The sequence below is a fragment of the Exophiala aquamarina genome, assembly GCF_000709125.1.
Source record: "Exophiala aquamarina CBS 119918 chromosome Unknown aczIA-supercont1.11, whole genome shotgun sequence".
Taxonomy (NCBI): domain Eukaryota; kingdom Fungi; phylum Ascomycota; class Eurotiomycetes; order Chaetothyriales; family Herpotrichiellaceae; genus Exophiala; species Exophiala aquamarina.
The window spans coordinates 34,589-60,412 of NW_013550577.1; the positions used below are offsets into that span (position 1 = coordinate 34,589).

At 49.9% G+C, this 25,824-nt stretch overlaps 9 protein-coding genes across 9 annotated transcripts; 4 read left to right on the forward strand and 5 right to left on the reverse strand.

Annotated features, from left to right (window-relative positions):
* Window positions 1-1,320: 1,320 nt before the first annotated feature.
* Window positions 1,321-2,712, forward strand: A1O9_09711 (uncharacterized protein; the record flags this gene model as incomplete). The annotated part of the gene is made up of 1 exon (XM_013401052.1): window positions 1,321-2,712. One exon carries the CDS (start codon window positions 1,321-1,323, stop codon window positions 2,710-2,712), a length of 1,392 nt encoding a protein of 463 aa, XP_013256506.1.
* Window positions 2,713-2,761: 49 nt separating this feature from the next.
* On the reverse strand, window positions 2,762-4,387 carry A1O9_09712 (uncharacterized protein; the record flags this gene model as incomplete). Its single annotated transcript, XM_013401053.1, has 1 exon — window positions 2,762-4,387. The coding sequence occupies one exon, from the start codon at window positions 4,385-4,387 to the stop codon at window positions 2,762-2,764; it is 1,626 nt and encodes a 541-aa protein (XP_013256507.1).
* A 1,297-nt stretch (window positions 4,388-5,684) lies between these two features.
* Window positions 5,685-7,796, reverse strand: A1O9_09713 (uncharacterized protein; the record flags this gene model as incomplete). Its single annotated transcript, XM_013401054.1, has 1 exon — window positions 5,685-7,796. The coding sequence occupies one exon, from the start codon at window positions 7,794-7,796 to the stop codon at window positions 5,685-5,687; it is 2,112 nt and encodes a 703-aa protein (XP_013256508.1).
* Window positions 7,797-8,559: 763 nt separating this feature from the next.
* A1O9_09714 (uncharacterized protein) lies at window positions 8,560-9,639 on the forward strand (the record flags this gene model as incomplete). The annotated part of the gene is made up of 1 exon (XM_013401055.1): window positions 8,560-9,639. One exon carries the CDS (start codon window positions 8,560-8,562, stop codon window positions 9,637-9,639), a length of 1,080 nt encoding a protein of 359 aa, XP_013256509.1.
* A 423-nt stretch (window positions 9,640-10,062) lies between these two features.
* On the reverse strand, window positions 10,063-11,877 carry A1O9_09715 (uncharacterized protein; the record flags this gene model as incomplete). The annotated part of the gene is made up of 3 exons (XM_013401056.1): window positions 10,063-10,541; window positions 10,604-11,234; window positions 11,284-11,877. The coding sequence occupies 3 exons, from the start codon at window positions 11,875-11,877 to the stop codon at window positions 10,063-10,065; spliced, it is 1,704 nt and encodes a 567-aa protein (XP_013256510.1).
* Window positions 11,878-14,445: 2,568 nt separating this feature from the next.
* Window positions 14,446-15,226, forward strand: A1O9_09716 (uncharacterized protein; the record flags this gene model as incomplete). Its single annotated transcript, XM_013401057.1, has 2 exons — window positions 14,446-14,767; window positions 14,898-15,226. The coding sequence occupies 2 exons, from the start codon at window positions 14,446-14,448 to the stop codon at window positions 15,224-15,226; spliced, it is 651 nt and encodes a 216-aa protein (XP_013256511.1).
* Window positions 15,227-18,950: 3,724 nt separating this feature from the next.
* On the reverse strand, window positions 18,951-20,243 carry A1O9_09717 (uncharacterized protein; the record flags this gene model as incomplete). The annotated part of the gene is made up of 2 exons (XM_013401058.1): window positions 18,951-19,704; window positions 19,771-20,243. 2 exons carry the CDS (start codon window positions 20,241-20,243, stop codon window positions 18,951-18,953), a joined length of 1,227 nt encoding a protein of 408 aa, XP_013256512.1.
* Window positions 20,244-21,552: 1,309 nt separating this feature from the next.
* On the reverse strand, window positions 21,553-23,007 carry A1O9_09718 (uncharacterized protein; the record flags this gene model as incomplete). The annotated part of the gene is made up of 1 exon (XM_013401059.1): window positions 21,553-23,007. One exon carries the CDS (start codon window positions 23,005-23,007, stop codon window positions 21,553-21,555), a length of 1,455 nt encoding a protein of 484 aa, XP_013256513.1.
* Window positions 23,008-23,834: 827 nt separating this feature from the next.
* A1O9_09719 (uncharacterized protein) lies at window positions 23,835-25,795 on the forward strand (the record flags this gene model as incomplete). The annotated part of the gene is made up of 5 exons (XM_013401060.1): window positions 23,835-24,273; window positions 24,321-24,389; window positions 24,450-24,575; window positions 24,639-25,426; window positions 25,478-25,795. 5 exons carry the CDS (start codon window positions 23,835-23,837, stop codon window positions 25,793-25,795), a joined length of 1,740 nt encoding a protein of 579 aa, XP_013256514.1.
* Window positions 25,796-25,824: the final 29 nt, after the last annotated feature.

Genomic DNA, 25,824 nt, shown 5'->3' on the forward strand with positions numbered 1-25,824 from the left:
GCTTATATAAGCTAGGATTACGTAGTATCTATTAGGTAAGGCTAGTATACTTAAGCCTTACGGAAGATTCTATAAAACGCTATTCTATTCTATAGGATTAGAAATTACTTAACTTAATTTCTAAGTATCCTAAGTATTACGGGTTAAATCCGTAGGATATCTTAGTAAGAACTAGCGACGTCTAGATTCAATCGTATAGTTATATAGCCGAACGATATTACGTAATATTAATAGATATCTTAGCGAGCGACGCTAAGACTAAACTAGCGATACCTAGATTCGACCGTATAGTTATATAGCCGGACGATATTACGTAATACTAATAGTTACCTAGAATACCAAACGACCTACCCTAAGAGATTATATCTCCCTATAGATAGCGGTAGGACTTCTTTCTCTCTTCCCTTTAGCTTAACGTCCTTATTAGATAGGTCCTATAGTAGTTAAATAAGCTCCTATTAAAATCCTTATACTAGGAGTTAACTCGTATTTACGAATACTCGGTAATTACTCTCGTACTTATAAGATATTACGACGGAGCCTACGCCTATATAAAATAGGCCTATACTCCTTTACTTAGATAGACCCTAAGTTATTTACTAAGATAGAAAACTACGATATATTGTACTCTTTTAACTTTAGCTACTTTTACTATAGATCTAAATTATTACGAATACTAAGACTTACGTACGTAACTAGCTAGTATATCGCACGCGAGACGCGTACGAAGCTCCCCTAAGCTTCTTACGCTTCGAATCGATGTCGATACTACCTCTATAGTTAGATAGAAATCCGTCGATATAGCTCTTTCGAATAGCTCCCGCTCATTCCTGACATAAATCCTATCCCCCGGACAACTTAGATAAACTTTAAGTTATTCATTAAGATAGAAAATAACGATATATTCTACTCTTTTAATACTAGCTACTTTTACTATAGATCTAAAACCTTGTCCACCGGGTAGATTGTATGGTAGCTAGAGTAACTATCGATAGAGTAAGGTCACGTGATGTAGTTCTTGTTCCTAGGAGGTCGCCGGTTCTAACCAAGACTCTATACGGGTTCACCCCGTGACACTTTTCTAGTATTCTCTAGATTTCTCTAGAAAGTACTAGAAATCTTGCCAAGGAGTGGCTGGTGTATACTAAGAAGCGGGTCATCGTTCTACTTACTTAGTCTCTGTCCTACTCCGTTGCATCGTCTGTGGTGCCGAGAAAGCTGCGGATCACCTCGCGTAAGTACGAATTTGCCTTCCGCCTCACATTTCTTTCGTTCTTGATCCACAATCAGCTCCACAGAAACATCCAGAATCCGGGGGTCATGAAGCCATCAAGGTCCTGTGATAAATGCTATAGAATCAAGGCACGCTGTGACTATGTGCAAGGGTCTTCAGAGTGCGAGCGATGTGCTCGACTGGGTCATGCCTGCAAGGTTGAGCGTGCAGTCTTGCACCCCGGCAGACCACGTACAGCTGTAAAGTCCCAATCTACAGTAAGTCCGAAACAGAAGCATGCATCACCAGCTACACTGGCCAACCGATCCCAAGCGCGGCTGCAATCCGAGGGACATCTCCTGCCAGTCTGGGGTGCATTCGGGCAGAATGAACTCCCCCTGCTTGAATTCGCTCTGCACCCAGACCAAATCGGCAACTGGTTATATGGACCGACCTTTACGAACACTATGCGCACAGACCTGACCACTCACATTTGGGGGAATAGCGAGGAGCTCAAAGATGCTTTCCTCGCTTTCGCAAGTGTGTTCCTAGTCTCCAAACATGCCGACTCTGCGGAGGCCCTAAGCCGTCAACACGTCCAAAGAGGTTCGAGAGCAGTCCAGCGGCTGGCGAACCTGTCGACAGTCACAATTGATAGTGCTCGGACTGCCTTGACTCTTGCCCTGTTGCTTTCCACATATAATGACTTAGTTACGGGCGCTCCGGCATTTGCACTCTCCCGTTCAGCGCTCCTACGGGCTATGCCATACCGTAAGCAGTTGATCCTTCCAACAACAGAGGGCACGAATCCCCATATCATATGCATCCTATTCATGGAGGCGACTGAATGTCTTGTGATTGGCCAAGTTCCGCTTTTCCGTCATCAGCCGCTACAGGGTAATACGCTCGTCGATAAATACTATGGTATATCTCATGAACTACTACCGTTCCTTTACGACATCTGTGTCCTGTACAGTTCTATCAAAGCTGGTTCTATCTCCTGGTTGTCAAGGACTCTGGAATTTGAACGGATCACTAAATTGGTCGATCCATGGTCTCCGGAGTTGGCCATTGAAGCACGAGATGGAGTCATCAAGAACAGCGACGAGAAACACCATTTTCTGCTCCAAGCCAAGGTGTTCAAGTCAGCCGTTCAACTCTTGCTGTTGCACACCCAGAGGAACCCCGAGGCTATCGCGCTGGCCCGAGCCAGAGCTGTGCAAGTACATTCAGAATTTTTGGACCTCATGCAACATGCTGTGGACAGACCTAACTACGCGCTGTTTCCGTACTTTGTGGCATGCTTGGAGCTCGTCGATCCGGATGATGAACTGGCAAGCATCGTCCTTGATACGATGAACAAGAGCAGCGCTGGGCTGGCTCCAGCAAGTTGCCAGAGTATGCTGCAATGTCTCAAGCATATCTGGAAGAGGCGTCGTCAAAGACCTGACCTCGCCTGGTTCGAATGTGTCGACGAAGCTGTAGCAATGGGACCATGAAAGGCGTGGCAGAAATCTATTGGTGAAATTTCCAGGATTTCTCTAGATTTTATGTCGAGTACACCTTTTCGCCGTTCATCCAAGTCTCATCGATACTGGCCTTGAGCAAGGATTTGGCCTCAAAGCCGTGCGACAGTCCGTCCACTATGATAAAATCGGCCTTCTTTCCAACATCTAAGCTGCCGATCTCCTTGTCGGCAAAGCAGGAATATGCGCCCCCCCAGGTCGCAGCACCAAACACCTGATGCATATCTAACGGTTTCCGCTGATTTATCTTGCTATGGTCATGCAAGTCACGTGCAGACAATCTTGTGTTTGCCACATAAAGATTGGGAAATGGCAGATGCGGCGCGGTGGGCGAGTCGGTACCAATGGCTAATTGAGCGCCATGTTCCTGGAACTCTCGATGGGCAAAGGCCCAATCACAACGCTCACGGCCGAGCAGCTCAGGCCACGCTCCGAGTATCAAAGGATCGGAATGCACAGGTTGAATGGACGCCGTGATTTCGAGTTTTCCTAACCTTTTGGCATCGTCGGGTCGAGTCAATTCGAGATGCTCGATCCTGTGACGCCGGCCACTTGTACCGAGACCCTCCAGTGTGTTGATAGCAAGATGTATGGCCGCGTCGCCAATCGCGTGGAGCGCTATTTGAAGACCGGCAGCATCAGCTTTAGCCGCCACTTCTCGTACAACATCCTCCTTCCAATTCATATCACCGAGGTCGTGCGGAGACACTAGGTAGGGTTTCGAGAGCGCAGCCGTACAAGAGTCGACAACGCCATCAAGGATCATCTTGATTCCAGCGATTCTGAAATCTGGCGAGTTCTGAAGGTTATACTTGGCGTGGATATCGATTGCTGTCTGCACTTGATTAAGGGCACCAGCACTATCACCGGTAGGTAGGATCATCCAGTGTGCTGCAACACGTAGGCCCAGATGACCGTTCTTGTGCATATCCTCAATTAGATCCCAGTTGCCTTGGTCCATAGCCATTTCGATCACGCTGGTATATCCCGAAGCATGGTACTCTTTTATGGCTGTTCGAAAGCAGCCCTTTTTGTCCTCTTCCGACATCTGGCCTATCAAGTGAGGCCAGACCATACTGAAGACTGCTCCTTCACTGATCAGACCAGTCGGATTTCCATCCTTGTCTCTATGTATTACACCGTCGACAGGATCAGCACTATCGCGGGTGATACCCATTTCTCGTAGCGCCGAAGTACTACACCATTCTGAGTGCAAGTCGTCTGCATCGATGAAGATTGGTCGAGAATCAATGTCGTCGATCATGCTAGCGAGGGCTCTGCGGTTAGTGCTGGCTTGTCTCCATCCTCGACAGAGGATGCGTGGAGCGCTTGGGTCGCGTTTTGCAGCCTCGGATATGGTGGTCCTTATCTCATCGAGATTGCGACAGTTGTCGAGTCCAACTTTCACTAAGGAGGCTCCGAATTGCAGCAGATGCATGTGAGCATCGATGAAAGCCGGGAATACGGATCGCCCTTTTAGGTTCACCCTCTTGGCGGCCTCTCCGTTGCTGAGGTGTGGAATCCGTCGTCCGGCATCGTTTTCCAGATATTCGATCATACCATCGTTGATGACCATGGTGGTACAGGTCTCGAATGCCGAGGCGTACCTTCCATGGTAGATGGTTCCATTTTCGAAAACGATCCTCATCTTGATTAGCACCGCTTTGGCTACATAGACATATTCGACAGTGGAGGGAGAAGTAGTCCAGATAAAGATATGGCTGGACTGCTGCATGAAGTACTTGCGGAGAGGCCTGGGCGCGGGCGGGGCACCGTCGAGATCAGTGTGCTTACGAGATTTTGCACGAGTGGGATACAATTGCGCCCATTTGTATCTCGGTTCTTCAGGCGCATCATGAAATTTTGCGATTTGGGGGAGGCAAAACCCTCCGTCGCCTAATCTTGACACGCGGAATGATCACCAAAGGCAAAAACGGAAATGACCGTCGGTTAAACCTACCCAGTCTTGATGTACGAGGTAACTTGAATGATCATACGAAGTATTCAGTTTGCCTTCTCTCAAGTCGTTGACGTTAGGCCTAGTTGAGATGTTATGCACCTAGAGGCACGCCTCATAGCGCAATCATCTTGTATTCGTATCTATCAATGTCAAGCCAGACACTCCACACTGGTGGCAATGCCCTTTATGGCTCAAACACGAAGTAATTATGTAAACCGACCCATGAACCACCAGCAACTCCTTGGTTGTCCTCTTGCACACACAGGCGAAATCTTTGGGACTTTCCCCTTGCATCTTAATTAACAGACCATTGCAGATTGGAGCTGAGAAAGTCACCTACGGCGGAACCGCACGCCATTGAACAAAACGCATCGGAATTGACACCCGTGCACACTTGCAAGAGCGTCTCCCCAATCCCGAGCTCCGACCACAGCCAATCCCTGGTGGCTGATACAGAAGGCGATCTCTGGGGCTTTTGAGGCTGAGATGCAGCTTCCTTTTCCCTCTCGCACACAGATTTGATAGATGGTCAGTTTTCATTATTGCACGATGCGCGATGACGGAGTTGCGATCTACAAGAGAAGAACTCCCACACCTTGAGTGTTAGGCCCGCTCGAAATGCTTGTGGTCGTGGTGGGCGGCTGTTAGAGCCTGTCGATGAAGCTCTATTTAAGCCACCGCATCGGATTTGTTCATTTGTCGACTTATGGGTGTCGGCGAACGGGATCAATCTGGCGCTCGCCGCGGTCTGCTTTCGGCGATCAGCCTAGGCAGGCTGCCGCAGGCTAAGTTGCAGTATCGTGGGATGGCGGACTATTCTGGTAAATAAGTACTTTTGTTGACGATGGTTGTATCTAACCTTAGCAAGATATTACGTTTTTGTTTAACTTTCCTACCTATACCTGGTTCCTTCCAACGAAAGCGCTTTTTGTAGCTCCAACCGACCATCAACCATAGATATTGTTCCGCCGGTTCTAACACTTTCTCAGTGTAGTATCCTCGCAAATCCCGAAGGCCGGCCGCTTTCGCCATTACGCGCGAGGATCATGACCATCGTACCGTCTCTAGCGATCTTGCCAACGACACGGTTACGGCTGTCTTGCACGGGTGGTGGAGCAGCTGTAGATTCACAGGTAAACCTAGCGACGGCAGGGCTTTGGTCTGTAGAAGCGGCAGGTAATGGCTCAATTGTGATCAGAGATCCAGGAACGCGTTGCCCGTCAATGTAGGTTTCGAGGAGGGGTTTGAAATTGTTGCTGGAGGGTAGGTCTACAGAGACTATGCCTTGCACTGACACTTGTATCTCCCCATCTCCAGTTGAGGATCTGCTACATTTCGTGATTGCCAGTTTCGGCCGCTGGCTGGACCGTGTATTGTCCCGGCTGGGAATCCGGTCCGAGGGCAAGGGTGGCGTCAAGGGCGGCGATGTCCTCCTCCAGCTGCCCTGCTCATAAGCACGGCCCGCCTGAATTAAGCTGAGGTCATCGTAAGCCCGACTCAAGAAAGTCAAGCCCATTGGCATCTCCGAGTCTTCCAGGATCCCCATCGGCACTGTCACGCTTGGAATGCCTAAATGTCGCAACCCGCGGTTCCCATGGCTGTATTTGACGCCGTCTGTCCAGGCATGTCGTGCGCTGTCGTCGTCAACATCCGCATCCGCGCGGGCGACGTCGCCGGCGGCGGGGAATGCGATGAAGTCGTAGTTATGCGCTGACATCCATTCCTCAAAGAAGCGGATCCGGATCTGCTCGAGAGCTCGCATGGCTTTTTCCAGACGTGGAACGCCGTAGATGGCGCTTTTGCCTGGCCCTCTTCTGTCGCTGCGGTTGGAGACGTAGCTGGCCAACTTCGCCCAATGGACGGCATTGGCTGGCTCTGTGAACTTTACCTGAGGGTCGTCGGGGGCCAAGTGCGGGAAAATTTGCTGTGGATTTACTTGGCTAAGAGACTGAACGTGAGGATCTTGATTGTTGTTCAGGAAGTCCTCCCAGGCGTGAGCGATGAGAACACTTCGCTCTGTGCCGTTCCAGTCATCCGGAAGAAAAGGTAGCGATGGCTCGTTCTCGTTGCCAGACTTGCGTAGCATTTGTTCGTACATACGCAAGACCGGGAGGTCTGGGATGATCTCGACATGCGCACCGATGGCTTCCAGGTCTGCCTGTGCTTGACACCATAGTGGTTCGATCGCTTTTGATATGTAGGGCCCTCCATCCTGCTGCTTGAGGAATATTTCAGGAACTGCGATCCGCTTTCCTTGGAGGTACCCTGCGGATTTTGTAGATGTGAAAGGCTTTGAGGCTTTTGACCATGTAGGTGTTGGAAGTTGGATGAAAGGTTGATCTCGCCAGAAGTCGCCAACTGTATTAGGATCTTGCTTGGTAATCGCTTCCAACAGTATGAGCAGATCGTCCGTGGTGCGTGTGTGGGGAACGACCACGTCGCAGGTCGGATACAGCGGCCAGTTGCCACGAATTGATATCATTCCTCGCGAAGGGGTGTAAGCTACCAACGCGTTATTTGAAGCAGGAGAGCGCCCTGACGACACCGTCTCCTCACCCATACCAAAACCTGCGAAGGAAGCTGCAACAGACACGCCACTCCCGTTTGAGGATCCAGATCCAAAAGCGGCGGCGAGGTAGTCTTTATTGTATGGACTCTCAGCTCGCCCATACACCCCACGAAGCATTCCACCATACGCCATGGGACACATATTCGTCCGACCGATCAAAATGGCACCGGCTTCTCGAAGAATGCCAACGGTAAATGCATCTTCATTGGACCTGAGGTTCTCGAAGGCTTCCGAGCCGCTGGCCACAGTCATTCCTTGTGCCTTATAGCTGTCCTTGACAGTGAAAGGGATGCCTTCAAGGGCACCCCGTGAAATTCCAGCAACGCGGCGATCATCAGCTGCTGCTGCTTCTTCGAACAAATTCTCGTTTATTATGGGAATGGAATTCAGCGCCGTGTTTCTGCAGTCGTAGGCACTGATACGGAGCAAGTACTTTGCTACCAGGTCGACTGATGTCAGATTCCCATTGTTCAGAGCTGTCGACAAGTCGGCAAGGCTCGCATCGACAATGCTGTCAATTGGTGACATTCTTAAGGTGGTCAAGAGTCATCGGTAATGATCTGAAGTTAGGCCTTCAGCACAAGCCGCCATAGAACAGTGTTGAAAGGTCAAGCTTGTCTCTGCGGAGTATGGGACTACAAACAGCCAATTTAGCCACCAACTTTAACGGAAGTTACAAGCTTGAGAACAGCGTACACGTTAGACGATGGAAGAAGATCGCGGGATGGGGTCGATCACAGGGCGTTGGCGATATCTGATGTCAGAGAATACAATTCGCCTCTTCCTTAAGCATAGTCCGTCGTACATGCCGGAATGCGCCGCCGCATTACTGGATGGAAAGGTACAACTTCTTCCCAAAGCCATGACTTAGAATGTACTACAGATAGTTTCTGTTGTCACGAAGGAGATGTCCACGGTGCTTGATAGAACGTGGGCTTAAGGTTGGCGAATCACGGACTATTCCGCCTACTCTAGCCTGTCTTGGGAGGTGGTGCCGAGAAAGTCTCCTCAATGAAGATTGTTCCTGCTCGCTGACAGATGCCATTGCGGAGGAGAATGAACTTCAAACGGCGGGGCGAAAGAGGAAGACATGTTCTCGGGAGTGCTGATGGTGAAAGCAATGTGCTTCGCCATGTCCATGCTACAGATAGCAAGCACTGCACTCAGGGGACGTATAGTTCTACGAAATATATGTTACCTGAAACTCCGAGTCAGAGGACGAGACCCGAAACAGACTACCACTCCAAAAACTTCAAGATTTCGCGAATCAATAATAATCATATCATCAAGAATGGCAGCCATCAGATGCGTCCAAAATGGAGCTGACCAGGAAACACTAAGATCCAACCAACATGGCAGCTTTCGCATGCCAGCGGAGAGCTCACCTCATTCATATACTATCATGGGCTTCCCAAGTATGGAATCGGCAGAAAGCCAAGAGCACCTAGAGGCACTGCAATCCGAGGTAACGAGCATCGCCAACGCAATTTCTCGCTTCGAACCTGTGCACCTCTATGCTAGTGAGAAACTGATCCAACAAGCACAATCTATGGTCAGCGATAATGTCTCCATCAGACCGGCTACATTAAACGAACTCTGGGTCCGCGATAGCGCGCCGGTTTTCGTCCAAGACTTGTCAACAGGTAGACGAACGGCTGTCAACTTCAACTTCAGCTACTGGGGTGGTAAACTCCCACGCATCGGTGACGAGAATGTTGCTTCCCAGATCGCGAGCCAAGCAAACGAAGCTATGGTAACCTCAAAACTCACCCTGGAAGGAGGGGGGATTGAGCACGATGGTGAAGGAACCTTTCTTGGCACAGAAAGCTGCATAATCAACGATAATCGTAATCCCGGAATGTCCAAATCTGACGTTGAGGTGGAGCTCAGGAACAAACTCGGCGTCTCTCACTTCATCTGGATACCCGGCATCAAAGGCTTCGACATCACGGATTACCATATTGATGCGCTAGCACGCTTTACATCTCCTGGCGTCGTGCTACTTAGCAAACCAAGCCCGAATGCTGATGAGATTGTCATCGATGCCTACAAGTCCGCCCGCGCAATCCTTACATCCGGCAAAGACGCTAAAGGTCGTTCACTGACTATCCACGACTGTGAGGAGCCAGACACAAAGCTACTAGGACCGCCGGACAAGTTCAATGAAGTTATCGGAACGTATGCCAATTATCTGCTTGTCAATGGAGGTGTCATTATGCCCAAGTTCGGGCAAGAGAAACAGGATACATCAGCCATGCAATTGTTCAACAGGTTGTTTCCAGGTAGAGAGGTGGTGCAAGTCCCGCTTAATATGCTGCCGAGGACGGGTGGAGGGATTCATTGCTGCACTCAGCAAGTTCCTGAGATCTGAAGGCATTAATGCGGCAATCCGTTTCGGAGGCATCTGTATTTGTGACTTCACGAGACATGATCTAAGAATACTCTCGGAGAATCTGGCGGTGGACCTTGTAAAATAGTGTAACAATTCTTTACGACCGGCCCTGCTATATCATTCTCTCCTCGAACTTCCTCTTTAGCGAATCCAATGAATTTAAGGTGCCTGATACCTATAAACATAACGCAGGAACGACAGCTTCAGGGTTCGAAATGATGAATACTGATACAAAGTAAAGAGTAGGGCCCCATACACCAAAAGCTAACCCTTGCCCAATAAGAGAAATCCGTAACTAACAAAGTCATGAAAATATTGCTGGCCTGGGAGTATGGTCCATTGAAAGGTGGCACCTTAAGCCCGTTGGTTGGCCAAGCATCCCCCCAGAGTTCTGGCCCTCGGTCACTCGGGAAAGTCACCCAAGCTTTCCTGAAACAATTGCTCGGCCATCTGTCTCTTTTCCTCACTTCTGACTCTCAGATCGAAGTCTAACGGGAGAGGTCCTCCAATGACATTACTGGTCCAATGGTCTGGATCTGGCCAAATTGGGTTGCCCTGCTGATCTTTGTTCGGCAACATCTCAAACGCCCACAGCAGACTTCCGCAGCCTACAACTAGCTCAGCCTGGGCCAACTCGATACCGAGACATAGACGACGTCCTCTTCCGAAGCCATGGTGGCCGTGGAGGCTGGGATGTACGGAGAGAGGCTCTTTGTAGGTGGGGTACTCCGGCTCGAGCCACCGTGCTGGGTTGAAGGTGAGAGGGTCGGGGTACAGTTCAGGGTCCTGGGCGATGGCAAGGTCGATCGCGTGCACAACTGCACCTTTGGGAATGAAGTAGCCGTTGTATTCATCGTCGGCAGTCACTTTGCGCGGAACGCCTGGAAGCGGTTAGGATGGCCATTCTGGGTGGCTAAGATATCGGCGAGAAATAGCGACTTACCAAGAGGGACAGGTGGCTTCCAGCGGATGCATTCTTTGATCACAGCGCGCAGAATTGGGAGATTGGGTGAGTCAGAAACTTCGAGAACTCGGCTGGGACCGACCACCTCGTCGATTTCGGCTCGTGCCTTCGCTTGCCACTCCGGGTGCAAAACCATGGCCATCAAAAAGCAATACATGGGGCCGGAATTGGTCATAATCGCGACAGTGCACAACATACCGACTGCGTAAGCAGCCTCGTGCTCGTCCATGCCAAAGCCAAGCCCCTTGGGTACCGAGGCGGCCTTTTCAAAGTACGCGCGTGCGTAGGATTGAGGCGCTATACAGTTGGCCATGTCTTCCTTGACTTGCCACATCAGCCCCTTCCAGAGACGTTCTTCGCGCTCGCGACGCTGGCGGACGCCAATACGGGTAGTGTTGATAAACTCGGGGAGCTTGCCGAGGAATGGGAAAATGTTTGTGATGGGTCCGCTTGCAGAGGGAGATATCTGTGGAATGAACTCTCCTGCGTTTTTGGCGTGCGCTGCACCAGAGTTGGGGTTACCGTAGGCTAGTCGCGCAGATATGCGCCCACAAAAGTGGGAGCATTGGGTGTAATGGTCTTTTGGGTTTTTGATTAGGTTGTACACGTACTGTGGGGACGTTAGTATACTGAAGGCTTGCTGTCGCGAGACTACCTACACGTTTAGCTTCGTGAGTCACATAGCCGTAGAATTCCTTGCCACCCATCTCTGCAAGTATCGTGTGGCCAAACTTTCTCTGATTACGCCAATGGTCATCGTCTTGCAAAAGAGGAAGATATTGACCCTGCCTGTCGCTCCCCGGGACGGCTGGGACCTCTGGTCGAGAAGAGTACTTGGCAGCACGCTTGCAGTACAACTCTTGAGCTATCTCTGCTTTGCCTATCCATATATGCATCTCGCCGCCAGCAGTTGTAAGTCTGAAGAGTCCATCATACTCGTCAGACCATTTTTTCATCGACTTCCAGGGTGCAATGGGGTCTATTCCGTGGATGCGGCCCAGCCAAGGAAGTGTACTCCGTGGACCTGGGATGAGTTTAAGGCCTGGGGGAGGTCTGTCGTGGAAAAGAAGGTATCTGCTTAGTGAAAACACGACAGATCCTGCTAGCAATGAGAAAAGGAGCGCCCATCTGTGACTGTGTAAAATTTGGAACTCGGCGGGGGGATTCTGTAAAAGATAGGCAATCTCGCTGCCGCCGTAGGTGTGGAGGAGAGTAGTGGTATTCATACCACCAAGGCTTGTGAAGACTTCCATTATAAACGAATGGCAAGAGTCACGGCCAAGGACTATGACTTCTGGTACAATCGAAAAAGTGCAGAGGTTGTGTTGGAGACGAGACGAATAGTACAATGAGTGAGTACTACTTACCTTGATATATATATATATCTGGAAAAGAGTGAGCAGAACATCGATGGACTGTCTAGGATTGAGAAAGGAGCTGGGTTGATATCCAATTTTAGCACAGAGCCCGCAACAAAACAACGGGCAAATAAGCGCAAGGCTGTTACAATACAAATTGTACCGCGCGGAGTTGTGCAAAGACATAGTGTGCTGACAGTACTCCGTATGGAGTAGTGAAAAGTCTCTCAGGTGAGAGTTCGTGGTCTGATATCCTCCTGCAGATCATCATTTAGTAACTCCGCCTCACATCCCTCGAATTCCGTGCAACAGGTCTGGCAATTTACACATCGACATCGAAGAAGTTGCTGATTTCGAGCAACGTAGTTTCTCATTCCGCGGACAGTTCAAGACGTGTGCCTCGTATCCCAGATCTCGGAAGAGATGGCATCTCGCATGGGAAAGCCCGTACGTGATGGCCGAGATGGGTTTTGGGATGCATTGCCAAGCGAAACATATCGCGTTGTGGCAAGGCGAAACGTGGCACATCTGTCTTTTGTCATTATTGATTTGCCGTTACGCACCTATTTACCGAGTGATCGCGAGAGAACTGGTTCCAGGGGCATCAATACGACACATACCAACCGCCGAGGCCCATTCCCCGAAAACAGTATTCTTGTCCATGGAGACTGGCACAGAGCAGAAGAGCCGTTTAAGCCCGCACTCTCTCGTGACTGGGTGGCTGCGCCTACTCGTACCTTAACCCGAGGAAGTCTTGTACCTTTCAGCTGAAATTGAGTGGTCTGAGAGGGCCCAAGATGGTTTAGCGTGACATATGGCCCTTGACTAACCGGCTTTCGTAGTTGGCTCAAGTCGACTATTCCTTTAAAGGTAGCTGACTCAGTAAAATTAGTTGATAATTACCAGGTCAATAAAACCCTACCAAGATACGGTTACTCCGTAACCTAGTAGCTTCGATATGTACCCCGGACGAGGCTGCCGAGGACGAGGTAGAGTGAGAGTTCGGACTATCTTGATATGAGAGCCTTGCGCTTCTTGGTTGACTGACAGCCCGACACGTGCCATTGGACAAGAGGACCGATGTCGTCATACAGATCACCTGTTGGAACACCCCCTTTGCCTGTTCGGGTTACTCCGTACCATTGACAAAAAACAACCTTCCTCTTGAGACCTAAGACGTCAATTAGCCTGGACCGAAAGTCGACTCCAGGAGCACGTGTAGGAGTCAGCCATCCCTTAGTGGGAGAGTAAGACGAACCAGAAGTCCCTCTTGGCCTCGCTCCCTTACTCTACCATGTTATTGCTTTCGACCTGATGTTCACTGAGACTTGTTTGTTTCAAGCAGTTTGGAACAAATTCTCTGATAAGCCTACTCTTTCCGCAAGTCCGCGGTTTGTATGCTCATATAAAATGCTTCCTAAACTGTGAAATCATCTCCATGTCAACTGTTCAGGGAACTACTTGATCCATACTCTGAGCCTTGTTGGTGCTGATGGGCGTACGCATAATCCCCGCTGACTCCAAGCATTTAGGTTCTTCTGGCATGGACGCCTACCTTGAGCTCCTCATTTCAATGGTTACTAGGCAAAACAGACGAGGTATGACTTCCAGGAGTTTTCATGTTCCCTTTCGCATTCGTTGAACTCGTTCACCAGCTTAATGATTAGAATTTCTCTCGTCGCCTCTGAAGAGAACTCTGCAGATGAGCTGGTGTGAACCAACTATCTCGTGCGAACCCATCATCGTTGCTAACAAGCCCGGGCTATCTTAGCCCTACACAATCCTACCACTACTTGTCAGGCGAAAGAGCTCCGTGGTCAACAATCATCAACCATTGTGGCTTCTTGCAGTGCCAGCTTCTCAATATCGTGGGTCCTAGCTTGCTGAAGAAGACGCTGCAAATCTCAGCGACAAGCTCCCATCATTCACATGTTCCTGTCTAAATCTCAACGCCTATCATGCAGAGAATGCTCGCCTTTTATACCGGTACGATTCTGGATATGTCATAACTTCGATCTTTTTGATTACTCGTTTGGAGAGTCACTATTGGGTCGGCGGTGTGGAGCCTGCTATCTAATGCCAGGAATATCCTGATTAGGGAATAGTTTGTTCGATAGTTACGGGTCGGATATGCGAATCTGGAACTCCTTGCCCTCCGAGATCCTGCACGAGTGTCAATTCGGGCTTGGTTTGCCTCTGCTAGGCCATTCTGGGGCTGCTGCCTGGTCTCGTCAATCGTCTTGGCTAATCCAATGGGCATAGCGAGTCATCCGGGAGGGCCAAGAAACAGGTTTAGCGAGCCCATAGGGATTTGGGACTCCCAGTTAAACCAGCTGCGGCTGTTGCTGCCTAGACCTCGAAATTCGAGCGTTCTATTCCTATCCGTGGGCATTGAGGGGCACTACTCACTGTTTCTTGCAGTATCCAGCTGCATCCCGAATCTTCATCTGCAAAAGGGCGATAATGGTCCAACAAAGAAAGAAATCGCTTCGGTCTTCAGCGAAACCGCGACGATCAGGGAGAGGGGGAAAACTCGCCTCAGAGACGACAGTGAAAAGCGGGAAATTCTCCAAAGCTAGAACATCGACCGCGACAACACCTTCTAGGAAGGGTGAGACCTCTAGACAGCAGCCAGCCTTGAATGTCGGAGTTCAAATTCCTCTGGACGCCTTGGAAGCGAAGGTCACAACGGATGACGGAAAGAAAACTTCACTAGGAGAACAGCTAGAAAAGAGTCAGCCTGGTGGCTTGGTTGTCTTTGTGTATCCTAAAGCTGACGACGAAGGTGAGTCAATAACCCGTATTACATGCTCTTCCTGGGCTGTACTTTTTCAGTTGTGTATGGCGCCATCATCCCCACAACCTTCGATTTGTCAGACGCAGATGCGAAAACTCTTTACTGATTCAAAGCAAAGCGTACGACTACGCCAGTGAATTCGACTACCGTCAATTCAACTACGAGGTCGCAGCTGTGTCGATGATCGGGCTGACACCACATTCCGTGGCTGCTAATGCGGCGTTGAAGGAAGAGAAGGACGTGTATTTTACGTTACTCAGTGACCCCAGAAGCGATGTGATCAAGGCAATGAACCTCAACATATCAAAGACGAGTAGGAATGTTGGTGCTTTTGTGATTGACAAGGAGCGGACTCTGCACGCTTACAGCTGCGGGAAGAAGGATAATGTTTTGGACCAGTTGGATCGGGCGATGGAGGTGTATATGGAAGGGCTGGAGGGAAGTTAGAAGTTGAAACTTGAAAGGATGCTGCCTTCCTCCCTCCCTCCCTCTTCTGTCCCTGCCTACTATGTTATGGTAATGATTAAGCAGGTTCACATCAATGCAGGCGCTGGAATTGAACATTCTATTCCAAGATAACAATGGCCATAGTATGCCACTTGCCAATAGTAGTAGATAAGCTGTCAATGGGACAAAAACTCAACTTTTCAACCCTGCGCCTCCCAGTACAGGTGGACGGAGCTGGTGAGGTATCTAGTCCAGAGAAATTGGTTCCCGAGCTTCACAACGGCATTCACGTGCCGAAATTCAGGAAAGCGCATTTTCAAACCACGTAGGGACGACATCCCGTAATCGTTCGGTCGGGTTCCCATCCTCCATGAGTCTACGATGACCACCTGCATCCAGATCAAGCATTTCCGTTCAGCCTCTGATCTCGGGGTATACAGTGCAATACTCGTCGTTGCACGGGATCTCGCTCCTCGAAGGCAGGTTGGATATGATCTCGACTCGAATGCTATGAATAAGTAACAGATTAGGGTGAGAGAGAGAAGCAATTCGAACGTCGGTTCTAAGTCTTTCAATATGCTCAGGCAGGGACATGCTTCCCCAAAGTCGTTGTATTGTTTCATTGACCTGCCCGTCGTAGCGAGTAGCTCACGGCGCTCTCTCCTACTCAAACGCGTAATAAGTGTGGCCCGAGAAAGTATAGGTAGAATGTCGTTAGATAAAATGCGTTTGACGACCAATCTTTGAAATCCAGGTGGCAGTTTCGCAACGAATGCTTTCATAGCTGTGGAGAAGGGGTAGGTCGGATATGTTGGGTCGTGAGGGCGCCGCTCGCCCGGAAACATCGTCTCACCAGACTCCATTGCCCAGAAGGTATCGTAATGCATCAGGTAGCCTTTCACAGTGGAACCATTCTGCTGACTTTTCAGGCCTCCTTGCTGTGCGACGATGAGGGCGATATTTCTCTTGTGGATGTCATGCTCATCTAGATTCTGCAAAGCTCTATCCAGGGCAGCCAGGAAGATCATCGCGGATAATGTCATTACTTCGATGGCTTTTACCGATCGTGACATTAGCTGGTTGCGAATCTTTGCTATGGCTTTGCCCTTTTGCTTCAATGTCAATGCTGACGGTTCAGATCCGGGGGTATGGGCTTGTTCCTTTAGGAACTGAATCACACCGTATCCGGCGTCGACGAAAGACTCATCTTGGAGGCTCCCCAGGAAGGAAGCATATACGTGGAGACGTTTAAGATGTAGCACACTGAGTCGTTGCCTGGACTGATCACCTGAGTATAGAAATCGATTGTCGACCGAGCTTGGTAGCTTTCCATACCAGCTATGCAAAAGAACGGGTTAGTGCGTAAGCCCGAAAATCTTTCATGGAAGATTGATATCCTAAAAGGAGATCCTCCTCGATGACGTGATTGCGACTGCATTGATGCCAGGCTCCTGCCATGAATCTGGTCCACTTCTAGAATGTCACGTGGATTGTTCTCCTTGCGCTTTTGCTCCGGGGACCAATAGATATTGATCGGTTTCAGAGGTTGTAAACGGCGGCGTAGAACCCCAGTGCCAGAACATTCATCGGTTGATGAATTGTTAGAGGTGTCGTTTACCGAGTCTGGAGAAGGACGTGGAAGCGGCCTCGTATACAGGCGGAACGGGACAAGCGTTTTACCAGGGCCACGAGACAGTGCTCTTTAAGACTGCCCAATTCCCACATAGGTTGGCTTCGATCGGACATTCTGATGTCCAATATGAGCAGCATGAAAGCGAACTTTTGACTTCTCAGCTTCACGATCACCCTTCGAAGCGCCAGAAGGGAAATATTTGATGAAGGTGACTTTAGTGTGAAGGGGCATTCGGGTTGTTCAGTATACGATCACTGTCAAGAGGACACCATTGTTCTAGGGAGGATAAGTCAGGCATGAGTAGTCGTCGACGTTCGAACCGGGCCAGAACTTTAAGGTATCAGGGCTAGAGCAGGAAGTGATCACCGAAGGGGATTCTCACCATTGAAGGAGGAAAGGTACTCCTAAGGACAATCCGAGAGAAAATACTTAGGAATCATGAAGTCAAAGAAGGAGGAGGCTTGCAACAAATAGTCGATTCATGTTCACGTGCGAATTTTCAATTTGTTCCAACAAAATTGCGCAACATGAATATATCTCCTCCGTGAAGAGTCAATTTTAGCAGAGAAGCTTGCAGACGACAAGCAAGCCAAGGAAGACTTTAGAGTCGTTCTACTGGGGTATATGTGGGCACTGATGACAAATCCTTTCTCTTTCACCGTTCAGGGATACGGATCCTGCGCACCCGGGAATGATACGGATTTCCACCTCCTGAAGTTTATGATCGACTTTCGATGAACCCTCCGCAAAGCTGGGACTCGGACATCGAAACTCCAGGGATTGATTGGCCAGTTTCGTGGCATAATATTCCCTTGGGAACAATCGCAAAACTGAGCAGATATTACAGCATTCGTGACCTTGGGATTGTGGCCTTGGGGCCAGGAAAAGGAGCCTTTAGATCCGTTACTGCTCAGGAAGAATGTTTCTATTATGATAAGGCGTTCTAGTCCTCCTCATGAGGGCCAAGCGGGCGCCTTGAAACCCTGCGAGGCTGGGATAAAGTTTGTTCATCTCATCATTGACGAGCTACCGTCTATTCTTCCCCAGTCTAACTCTTTACACCTTGGCTCACCCCTCATTGCTACTATACTGGTCATGGCTAAATCCCAAGTTCATGGCTTGGTATCTTGGAAGTACGTGTGGGAAGATCTTTGCCATCCTTAGCCCTGTTTGAGCAGTCCACTCATAGAGATAGAACATGAGCAAACAGCGTTTGAAAGACCCCGCCATTGCGAATACGGAGTGAGAATCCCGGTTAGGAGGTTCAACGATGCCCTGTGGCTTCACTGTAGTCTAGTTCGACCACCCCACCTTGACGTGTGAAATCTTTACAGTAACAACGGTGCCGATAGCTGGAGATCCCTGGGGATAATGACTTCGCGAGATACAAGGTGTCTGGTGCAATCCCATCAGATAAACCAGATCTTCGTATCCCATGGCTTGCTGCTCTGATTGGCTCTCTGTGCAGGTGAAATAGAGCTAGCTTTATTGAGTAATTGCTGCCATCCTAAATAGGAAATACGTTGACGTTTCATATGGTTGGAGCTAAGACGTGATAGAAGTCTACAGACATTGCAATATGCAAGTGACCTCGGATGAATGAGGTCCTGAACACTCAGACGAGCCCAGTCGATGTACATGAAACTAGCTAGGGCTGGGACCCTGCATCAGCTCCCTATCATGCCCACCAGCTCTCAGCTTGTGTGGTGGGGTAACCTGTAAAGAAGCGACTCGCCCATCTACTGGCCTTGGACTATATATTGTTCTAACCCGCTAGAAATTGCAACGTTTCTGCTTATTAGCATTTGAACCGCGTCATTGAGTATCTATGTCAGATCGAGCTTGCTCGATTCAAGCATTCATTGTTGTTGACTGGCTCTTCGGTTTGCTTGAAAGTTGAAACCACTCCAATCCGATAACTTTTGCTTCAATGAGCAGCCACAAGAATGTCGCAGTGAATTCACAGTGAGAACCAGAGTTTGTGTCCCTTCAAGAGAGCAATAGCTCCTTCCTGCGCCTTGACATGTCGACCCATGCAGATATAGCTTGTGCTCATCGTTGAGCAAGCGATGTCGTCCACATCCGACATCATTAGTGTGCGGCTCTGCGCTCATGAGCATCGTTCCAAAACTCCCATGCAGGTAGGCTAAGCACAGAGTCTGACCACAACATGGCCGAAAGACATTCTTTGACCTGGTCCCAAGTCAAAACTTCGGTTAATGAGAAGAATTCGGTAAACTTGGTGACGAACCACCCACGATTCTGTCGCTTATCGTCACGATCATCGTCTGCCTGTAGACCACCCAATACGAATGACCACAGCAGCAGTTGCTTGCATGAGCTGGGCAGTTCTTGCCAGGGGTTTGCCTCTATGCACAGAGTCAGGGAATTCTTGAGTGCAAGAGTCAGGGTCCTGGCGGTGCCACCATCTGGATTCATCGGGAAGACTACGATATTGCTGAAGATTTTGAGGCCGTAGCGAGCGACCTCAAATAAGTTCCCACTCGCGGTTTCTGGAGACGAATCTTGCCCGCTCACAGAGGCTGGCACAAGGCTCAGCAGCAGATACTGTGCGGCATTACGAGCAGTGACAATCTCTGAGAATTCGATACTGGGCACTGATCCCTTGATGTACCATTCAAGGGCGTTGCTGACCAATGAGAGGGCTTCCACAACCTGAAGAAGCTGCGAACGCCGCCCGGGAAAGATCGGTAGCTGCTTCCATATCACAGGCGGACAGCTAGGAACTGCAAGACTCAGGTCAACTAAGCTCATCAGGCTTGGTGGGTCCATTGGCAGAATATAAAGCTGGGAATCCGTCTGCGAAGCATGAACAAGATCGCACCTATTACGCATCAGTGAAAGGGTAAAAACAATTTCGTACCGATACCGAAACAACTGGGAGACTGACAACTCAACAGTACTGGCAACCCCTGGCAGCTGAATTTTCGAGCATCCTCCTTTCATACCGACAAGGCGCACTAAAGCTTCGCTATGTGGACTTCGAAATGGCCTCGAGCTATAGATGTGGATAAACTGTGCGGTCCTTAGTGGCGATCTAAAGCGAGATGCATGTACGCTCTCAAGGGTGGCAATCTTGACTTGGCCGGCGAACAATACATAGTTGCCAGCGAGCACTACGATGGCCCCCAGCAAATTGTCGGAGGGCGGTCCGCTGATAGACTGGAGTTCCTCGTTGACAAGCTTGATCATCTCGATACGGTAGGAGAGGCATAGTTGCGAGAAGCCTTTCGTCCTGGAACTGGCACCGCTGAGCAGCTCGTAATTCTCGGCAGTGCCTACCATGTAAGCGTAGAATGCAAGCGGTGCTTGCCGTATAGCCTCGAGATACATGGTTACCACAGGATTTTTGGGATTCGGCATGATCCCTGGAGTCAACCCTGCCCAGAAGTGATGTACAGCTTGCGCTAATATAAGTATATGTACCCAATAACAAGAGTCTGGGTTTTCTTGGTACCGTGATCGACCAGCTCATGCACTACTTCCGGTATCTCAAGCGCCGTAAATGTGTCGAACGGATCTTTCCTTCCCTGTCCAAGTATGTCAAGGAGAGGAGTGTGTTCCTGTCGCACCGGCACTACTTGTAAGCCACCGTCTTGCTGGCTCAGTAGTGGCGACTCACGAGCCGCATGCCAGGGGAGAAAACTATGGGCATCCTCAACAACACGTGGAGAGACTCGTCTGCGACGCTTTTGCCGACGTAGCTTCGCAGCATGAGAAGCGATCGCAGTGCGAGTTCGTTCGCTAGCCATATCCTCCAGACTGGAGATATTCACAAAGTTCTGAGCCTTCATGATAACGTCTGCTGATTCAGACTGCTTGCAAGCCGAGGACCATCACATCCTCGATGGGGCTGTTGTCGCACGTCAGTGCCATGTCACAAGGCTGCCGCACACAACTTCTGTAGACAGCGTGCACATCTTAGCGGGGTACGTCAATTGTAAAATGTTGGGTGCTTCTAGTTAGAAAGCGGGGTTTCCAGTGTGAAATTAATGCAAGGCAGGGAAATTTTTGGGTTAGTTGGATGGCCCTAATCATCGTGTCCCGTTCAGAGCCCAGGGATAGACAGGCTTGTAGGGTTTTCTCATTCGCTGGACTGAGCCAGCTTTGGGAACCTAGAGGTTGAGCCCCGTATCGTCTGACTCCTCGTGCGAATAAGAGTCAGCACATGTCGACTAATTACCGTAAGCTGTTTAGATAGCTCGGTGGTGAGGTTGCATGCTGGAGTGTTTATGTGGTCCCGGAAGGCTGACTTCCCTATTCCCCGCTCGATCATGATAACCGACCCAGCCAACTTCCACGGGCTTTGCTAAGCACCCATGCCCGAGATCTACTTAGCGTGATGCCCCTGAGGCTACTGGTTCACTTTGAGGCATTCATTGCACAAGGTGACAAGGGCTTTGGGCCTTACCGTGCAAGCTACCTGATCAAAAAATCTGAGAGCCGCTTATGTCAGTAGCTGCCGGGCTCTGACTGAATAGGACTTCGAGGCCAACTCCAGTGAAGAAGAGCTGAGGTTTACTAGACCCACGAGCCGAGGGCGCCTTGACTATGGATGTGATATTGGAAGGGGTCAGGCTTTCGGTTGGATGTCTCTCTGTATAACATGCCTACCCTCTATACTTCTAGGTAGAGCGGGCCCTCAAATGTAGCGTATCCCTCTTAGGGGTCGTTACAGCTCCAAGATCTCGACCGTCTCCCCAGCCCCTTCAATATCCGAGTAGGAAATTCGGATTTTATTACCAGCCTCGAACTTGCTCTGAAGCACAGTGACCCTCGAATCGCCTGGCACGTCACTTGCAGATATCAGCACACACTTGTCGCCATCAAAGCCTGCTGGTTCCTTGTGAGCAAGCGCTGCCGTTTCCTCGATAGTGATTACGCGCTCAGCAACGCGTCCACAGATCTTAGAGTCCCAGAGCCCCTCTCGACGGTTGCATAAGAGGAGGAGGAGAACTGCTCGACGCTTGATACGTGGGCTTCGACATCGTGCGGCTGCCCAATACAGATGTGGGACAACTCCGAAGCGCATGGAGAATGAGGGCATGAGCTCTGGCTTATGTTTACGGCCAGAACCTGTTGTACTATCTGGACTGTCTCCGCTGCTTTCAGATCTTGGTATATGAGACTCATCGCTGAAATACTCGGTCCAAAAGTTCTTCGTGTCTAATGAAGACTTATCCCCCGTTCCCGGTGATGTTTTGTCTAAGAAGACTTCAGCAGCCATGACTATCTCTCGAAACTGATCCTCGAATCGGTCAAAGTCAATTTCAAAGTTTCTGATATCAATATCAAGCGAGATCGATATGGAAATGCTTGTTATGGTAAGTATCAATGCCTCAGGGGGCATTTGACTTAACGAACTGAGAGATGATGGAGGACCATAGTGCAAGATGTGCGTGGATGATCTCTTCCATTGCTTGTGGTGATCCTTGAAGGCCTCCCGCTGCCACCACAGTTTCCCCGCCCGTTCAGCAGAGGGCCTTTGGCTTTTGAAAGCTTCATCGGCGTTTGTGTAGAAGTGCATCAGTGCACAATAGAGTTGCTCTAACGCAAACATGGCCTCGTTAGCTGAGGTGAATGCATCCGGGATCACGGTCAAATGCACGGTGCACGTGTTCGATAGCATACAGTTGTCGCCCATGGCCATCACTTGAGCATTGACTCGCATTAGAACTTGGTGTAACAGCACACGGGAGAGTGTGGTGAGCCTGGTTGTGTCCATGCTCACCACTTTGTGAGACATTATGTTCATGCCTGAGAGGATATGGCTGATCAAGGATTGATAGTGACCCCTTAGACCCTCAAGGCAAGAGAACAAGACACAAGCTGCGAGCGCCAGGTCAAAAGCATGCTCTTGCTTTGCTGCGTTGAGTTGAGTTACTTCTCGAATCGCTTTGTTGTACTGTTCCATTGAATAGTCGAGCAAAGGCAAATCGGCGGAACCGCTTGTAACATATTGCTCGTGCATACTGGCGACCGCAACGACGGCAGGGCGGATAGGATTTCTGCCATCGGTCGCAAGCTGAAAGAATTCGTACCACAGTTGGCTTAGGAAGGATCCCTCAAGCTCTGGAGCAGTTCGCTGCATGAAGAACTTCAAGGCCCTCTTCTCCCGCCAATCCATGTGTGGCAGAGCGTCCGGTGTGTACTGAATGACTTTGAACTGCGGCAAGATGGACGGCCTTCATCACATTTGACACGGCGAAGTCTATGATGGCTTTAGATACGCTGTGACAGGAGGTTGAGTACCTATTGACATACTTGCAAGTTATGCAACCAGTGCGGACCTTCGACCCGCCATAACGGGGCTTAGTCTCATGGTTCATCCCAAATCAAGAAGACTCTGCCAGTTTTGATTCCCGTGTTCTTCCGTGGGTCTGAAGGCGCGACCCCTCGGCTTTGCCTGACTAGTGTCTCTCTCCCAGCCTTCGGGTACGTAGGAGGAGCGAGAGAAGCAGGAGGTCATCGAGCCAATTTAAGCAGCGTCATGAATCGCGGTATTGACCAGGCCCCCGAGAAAAGATTCTCAGTTTCGACATGGTGCCCTTGTAAGGCTGCCTGCAGTTACGAGAAGGGTCGGTCATTCGAGAGTGAGATAACTTATTCCACACTCGGTCTCACTCATTTTGTAAGAGTCGTCATGCAATCTACACCGTCTTAGCATGGGGGAGACTGAGAAAAACATCGCCTGTTATAATCCCCGCCGCCGGTAGGTTGCACCGCCATACCAGAAGGAGTTAAACACATACGAGGATTCGCAAGCCGTGATTGGCTAGTGCATAGCGACAGGCCAGCCCGTGTATCAAGGGCGACGGCATACTGTAGAGGAAACGAGAGAGTAGCTACAGTTTATATAAGGTCCCCTAAATTCTCGTTGGAATGGAACTTACTTGAAGGACGAAAATATTTAGTTACTTAGAAAGATCAGCGCTGCTCTGCTTTTGCGTTATCATGAAAGACCTAATTCTTCTCACCCTATCTATTTTCCTTCCAGCCGTTGCGTGCCTGAGCGATGCACTACCTGGGGCTTCAGTGTTCTATCCCTGCCCATTCATCGGTCCAACATATCTCCAACCAACCAACCTCAGCAAAGATCCAACAATCAAAGCGGCTGCTGGCAATACTACCGCAGTGCTCCTTGACGCAATAGCGACCGGGCTCCTCGAAAACCAAACCACGGCATTCTCTCTCACAGCATTCTCAACATCAGATGAGAAGTCGACTCCGTTCTATACATTCCACCAGACACCGCCGATTCTGGCTGAGGCGCCTCTGGGCGTCAAGAATGTCACCGGTGATACAGTCTACCGGGTTGGCTCGTTGTCGAAAGTCCTCACAGTCAATGCTCATTTGGTCGCGGATGGATTCAAGCACTTTCAAGACCCGATCAGTGACTTTATCCCAGTCTGCTGGAAAACAAGTATTCATCTCCGATAGAATCCACCGTTTGGGACGACATTACCCTGCAGGCGCTTGCGAGCCATATGGGAGGTATTGGTGTTGAGTGTAAGTAACATCACCGGTGGACCCATTCAGCGAATAATACTCCATACATGTGATTTCCAGATGGCGCTCTTGACATTGCAAAGTCACCGTTTCCATACACAGAGCTCGACAGCCTCCCAAAGGTGCCTCAGCAGCAGCTGCCGCCTTGCGGTGGCCCGCTGGGGAGTCCTCTGTGTACCCGCGAGCGTAAGCTTCACCTACCATGAAGGAGTTTGTTGTAGCACAATCCATCTAACCACGCCCTCGCAGAATTTCTAGAAGGCATGACAACGAAACACCCGGTATTTCCGGCTTTCCACAGTCCATCGTACTCCAACGTAGCATTTTCGCTACTAACCTATGCGACTGAGGCAATTACTGGCAAGAAGTTTCCAGATATCTTGCAGAGCAAAGTCTTCTCGCCCCTCAACATGACACGCTCATTCTATGAAAAGCCCTCTGACGATCTGGGCGTCATCCCTGGAGATCCGACCATTCTCTTTTGGAATGTCTCGGGCGGTGAGCTAAACCCCGGGGCGGGCTACTATTCATCACCGAACGACCTTGCGATCTTTGGTCGTACAGTATTAGGATCGAAACAGCTTACGACAACCCAGACCAGACGCTGGATGAAACCTGTCTCCCATACTGCCGATCCTTTCGCATCCGTGGGTGCTCCATGGGAAATTGCTCGATACACGTTGCCGACCGACCCATATAAAACTATCGACTTGTATGCGAAATCAGGTGCTTTTGGCTATTACACCGCATACTTGATCCTTGTCCCGGATTATGGTGTTGGCTTTAGCGTGAACGCTGCCGGATCGGTCGGGGCGACAGGTCTTCTCGCAAACATAATAACGGAATCCTTCATTCCAGCACTCCAAGAAGCATCACGTCTGCAGACTGAAGCAAACTATGCTGGACAATATGTGTCTTCAGACAAAGAGTATTCGTTCATATTGAGCAGCGATCAAAATACACCTGGGCTGCACCTCACCAATTTCACTGGGCCCGAAGACAGCAATGTCTTCGCCACACTCGCGCTCCTTGCTTCAGTGGCGGCTGGCCATTACGACGTCGCTGAGCAAACACTGCCGCTATTCCAGAATGGGTCTGCCCCAGCAGCGTATAACGCCGGCCTCTTTGGCCTGGAGATCGACCTGCGGCTGTTTCCAACCATGCTAGAAGACAACATCAAGGAACACAACGGTACGAAGAGAGTCGGTTTCAGAGCCGCGGCAGGCTTGTCTGAAAGCCTGCCACCAGGACCGTTCACTGCTCCTTGTGGGACATGGCTGGTTCTCGATACTGTAGAGCTGGGCGGCAGCAGTTTTGATGAGTTTACCTTCGACGTCGATGAGAAAGGGGCCGCAGTTGCTGTAAATCATAGGTTTTTGAGGCAGACCTTCACACGGTATGATTGAGAAGAGGACGGGGAGGACGGGGAGCAGCT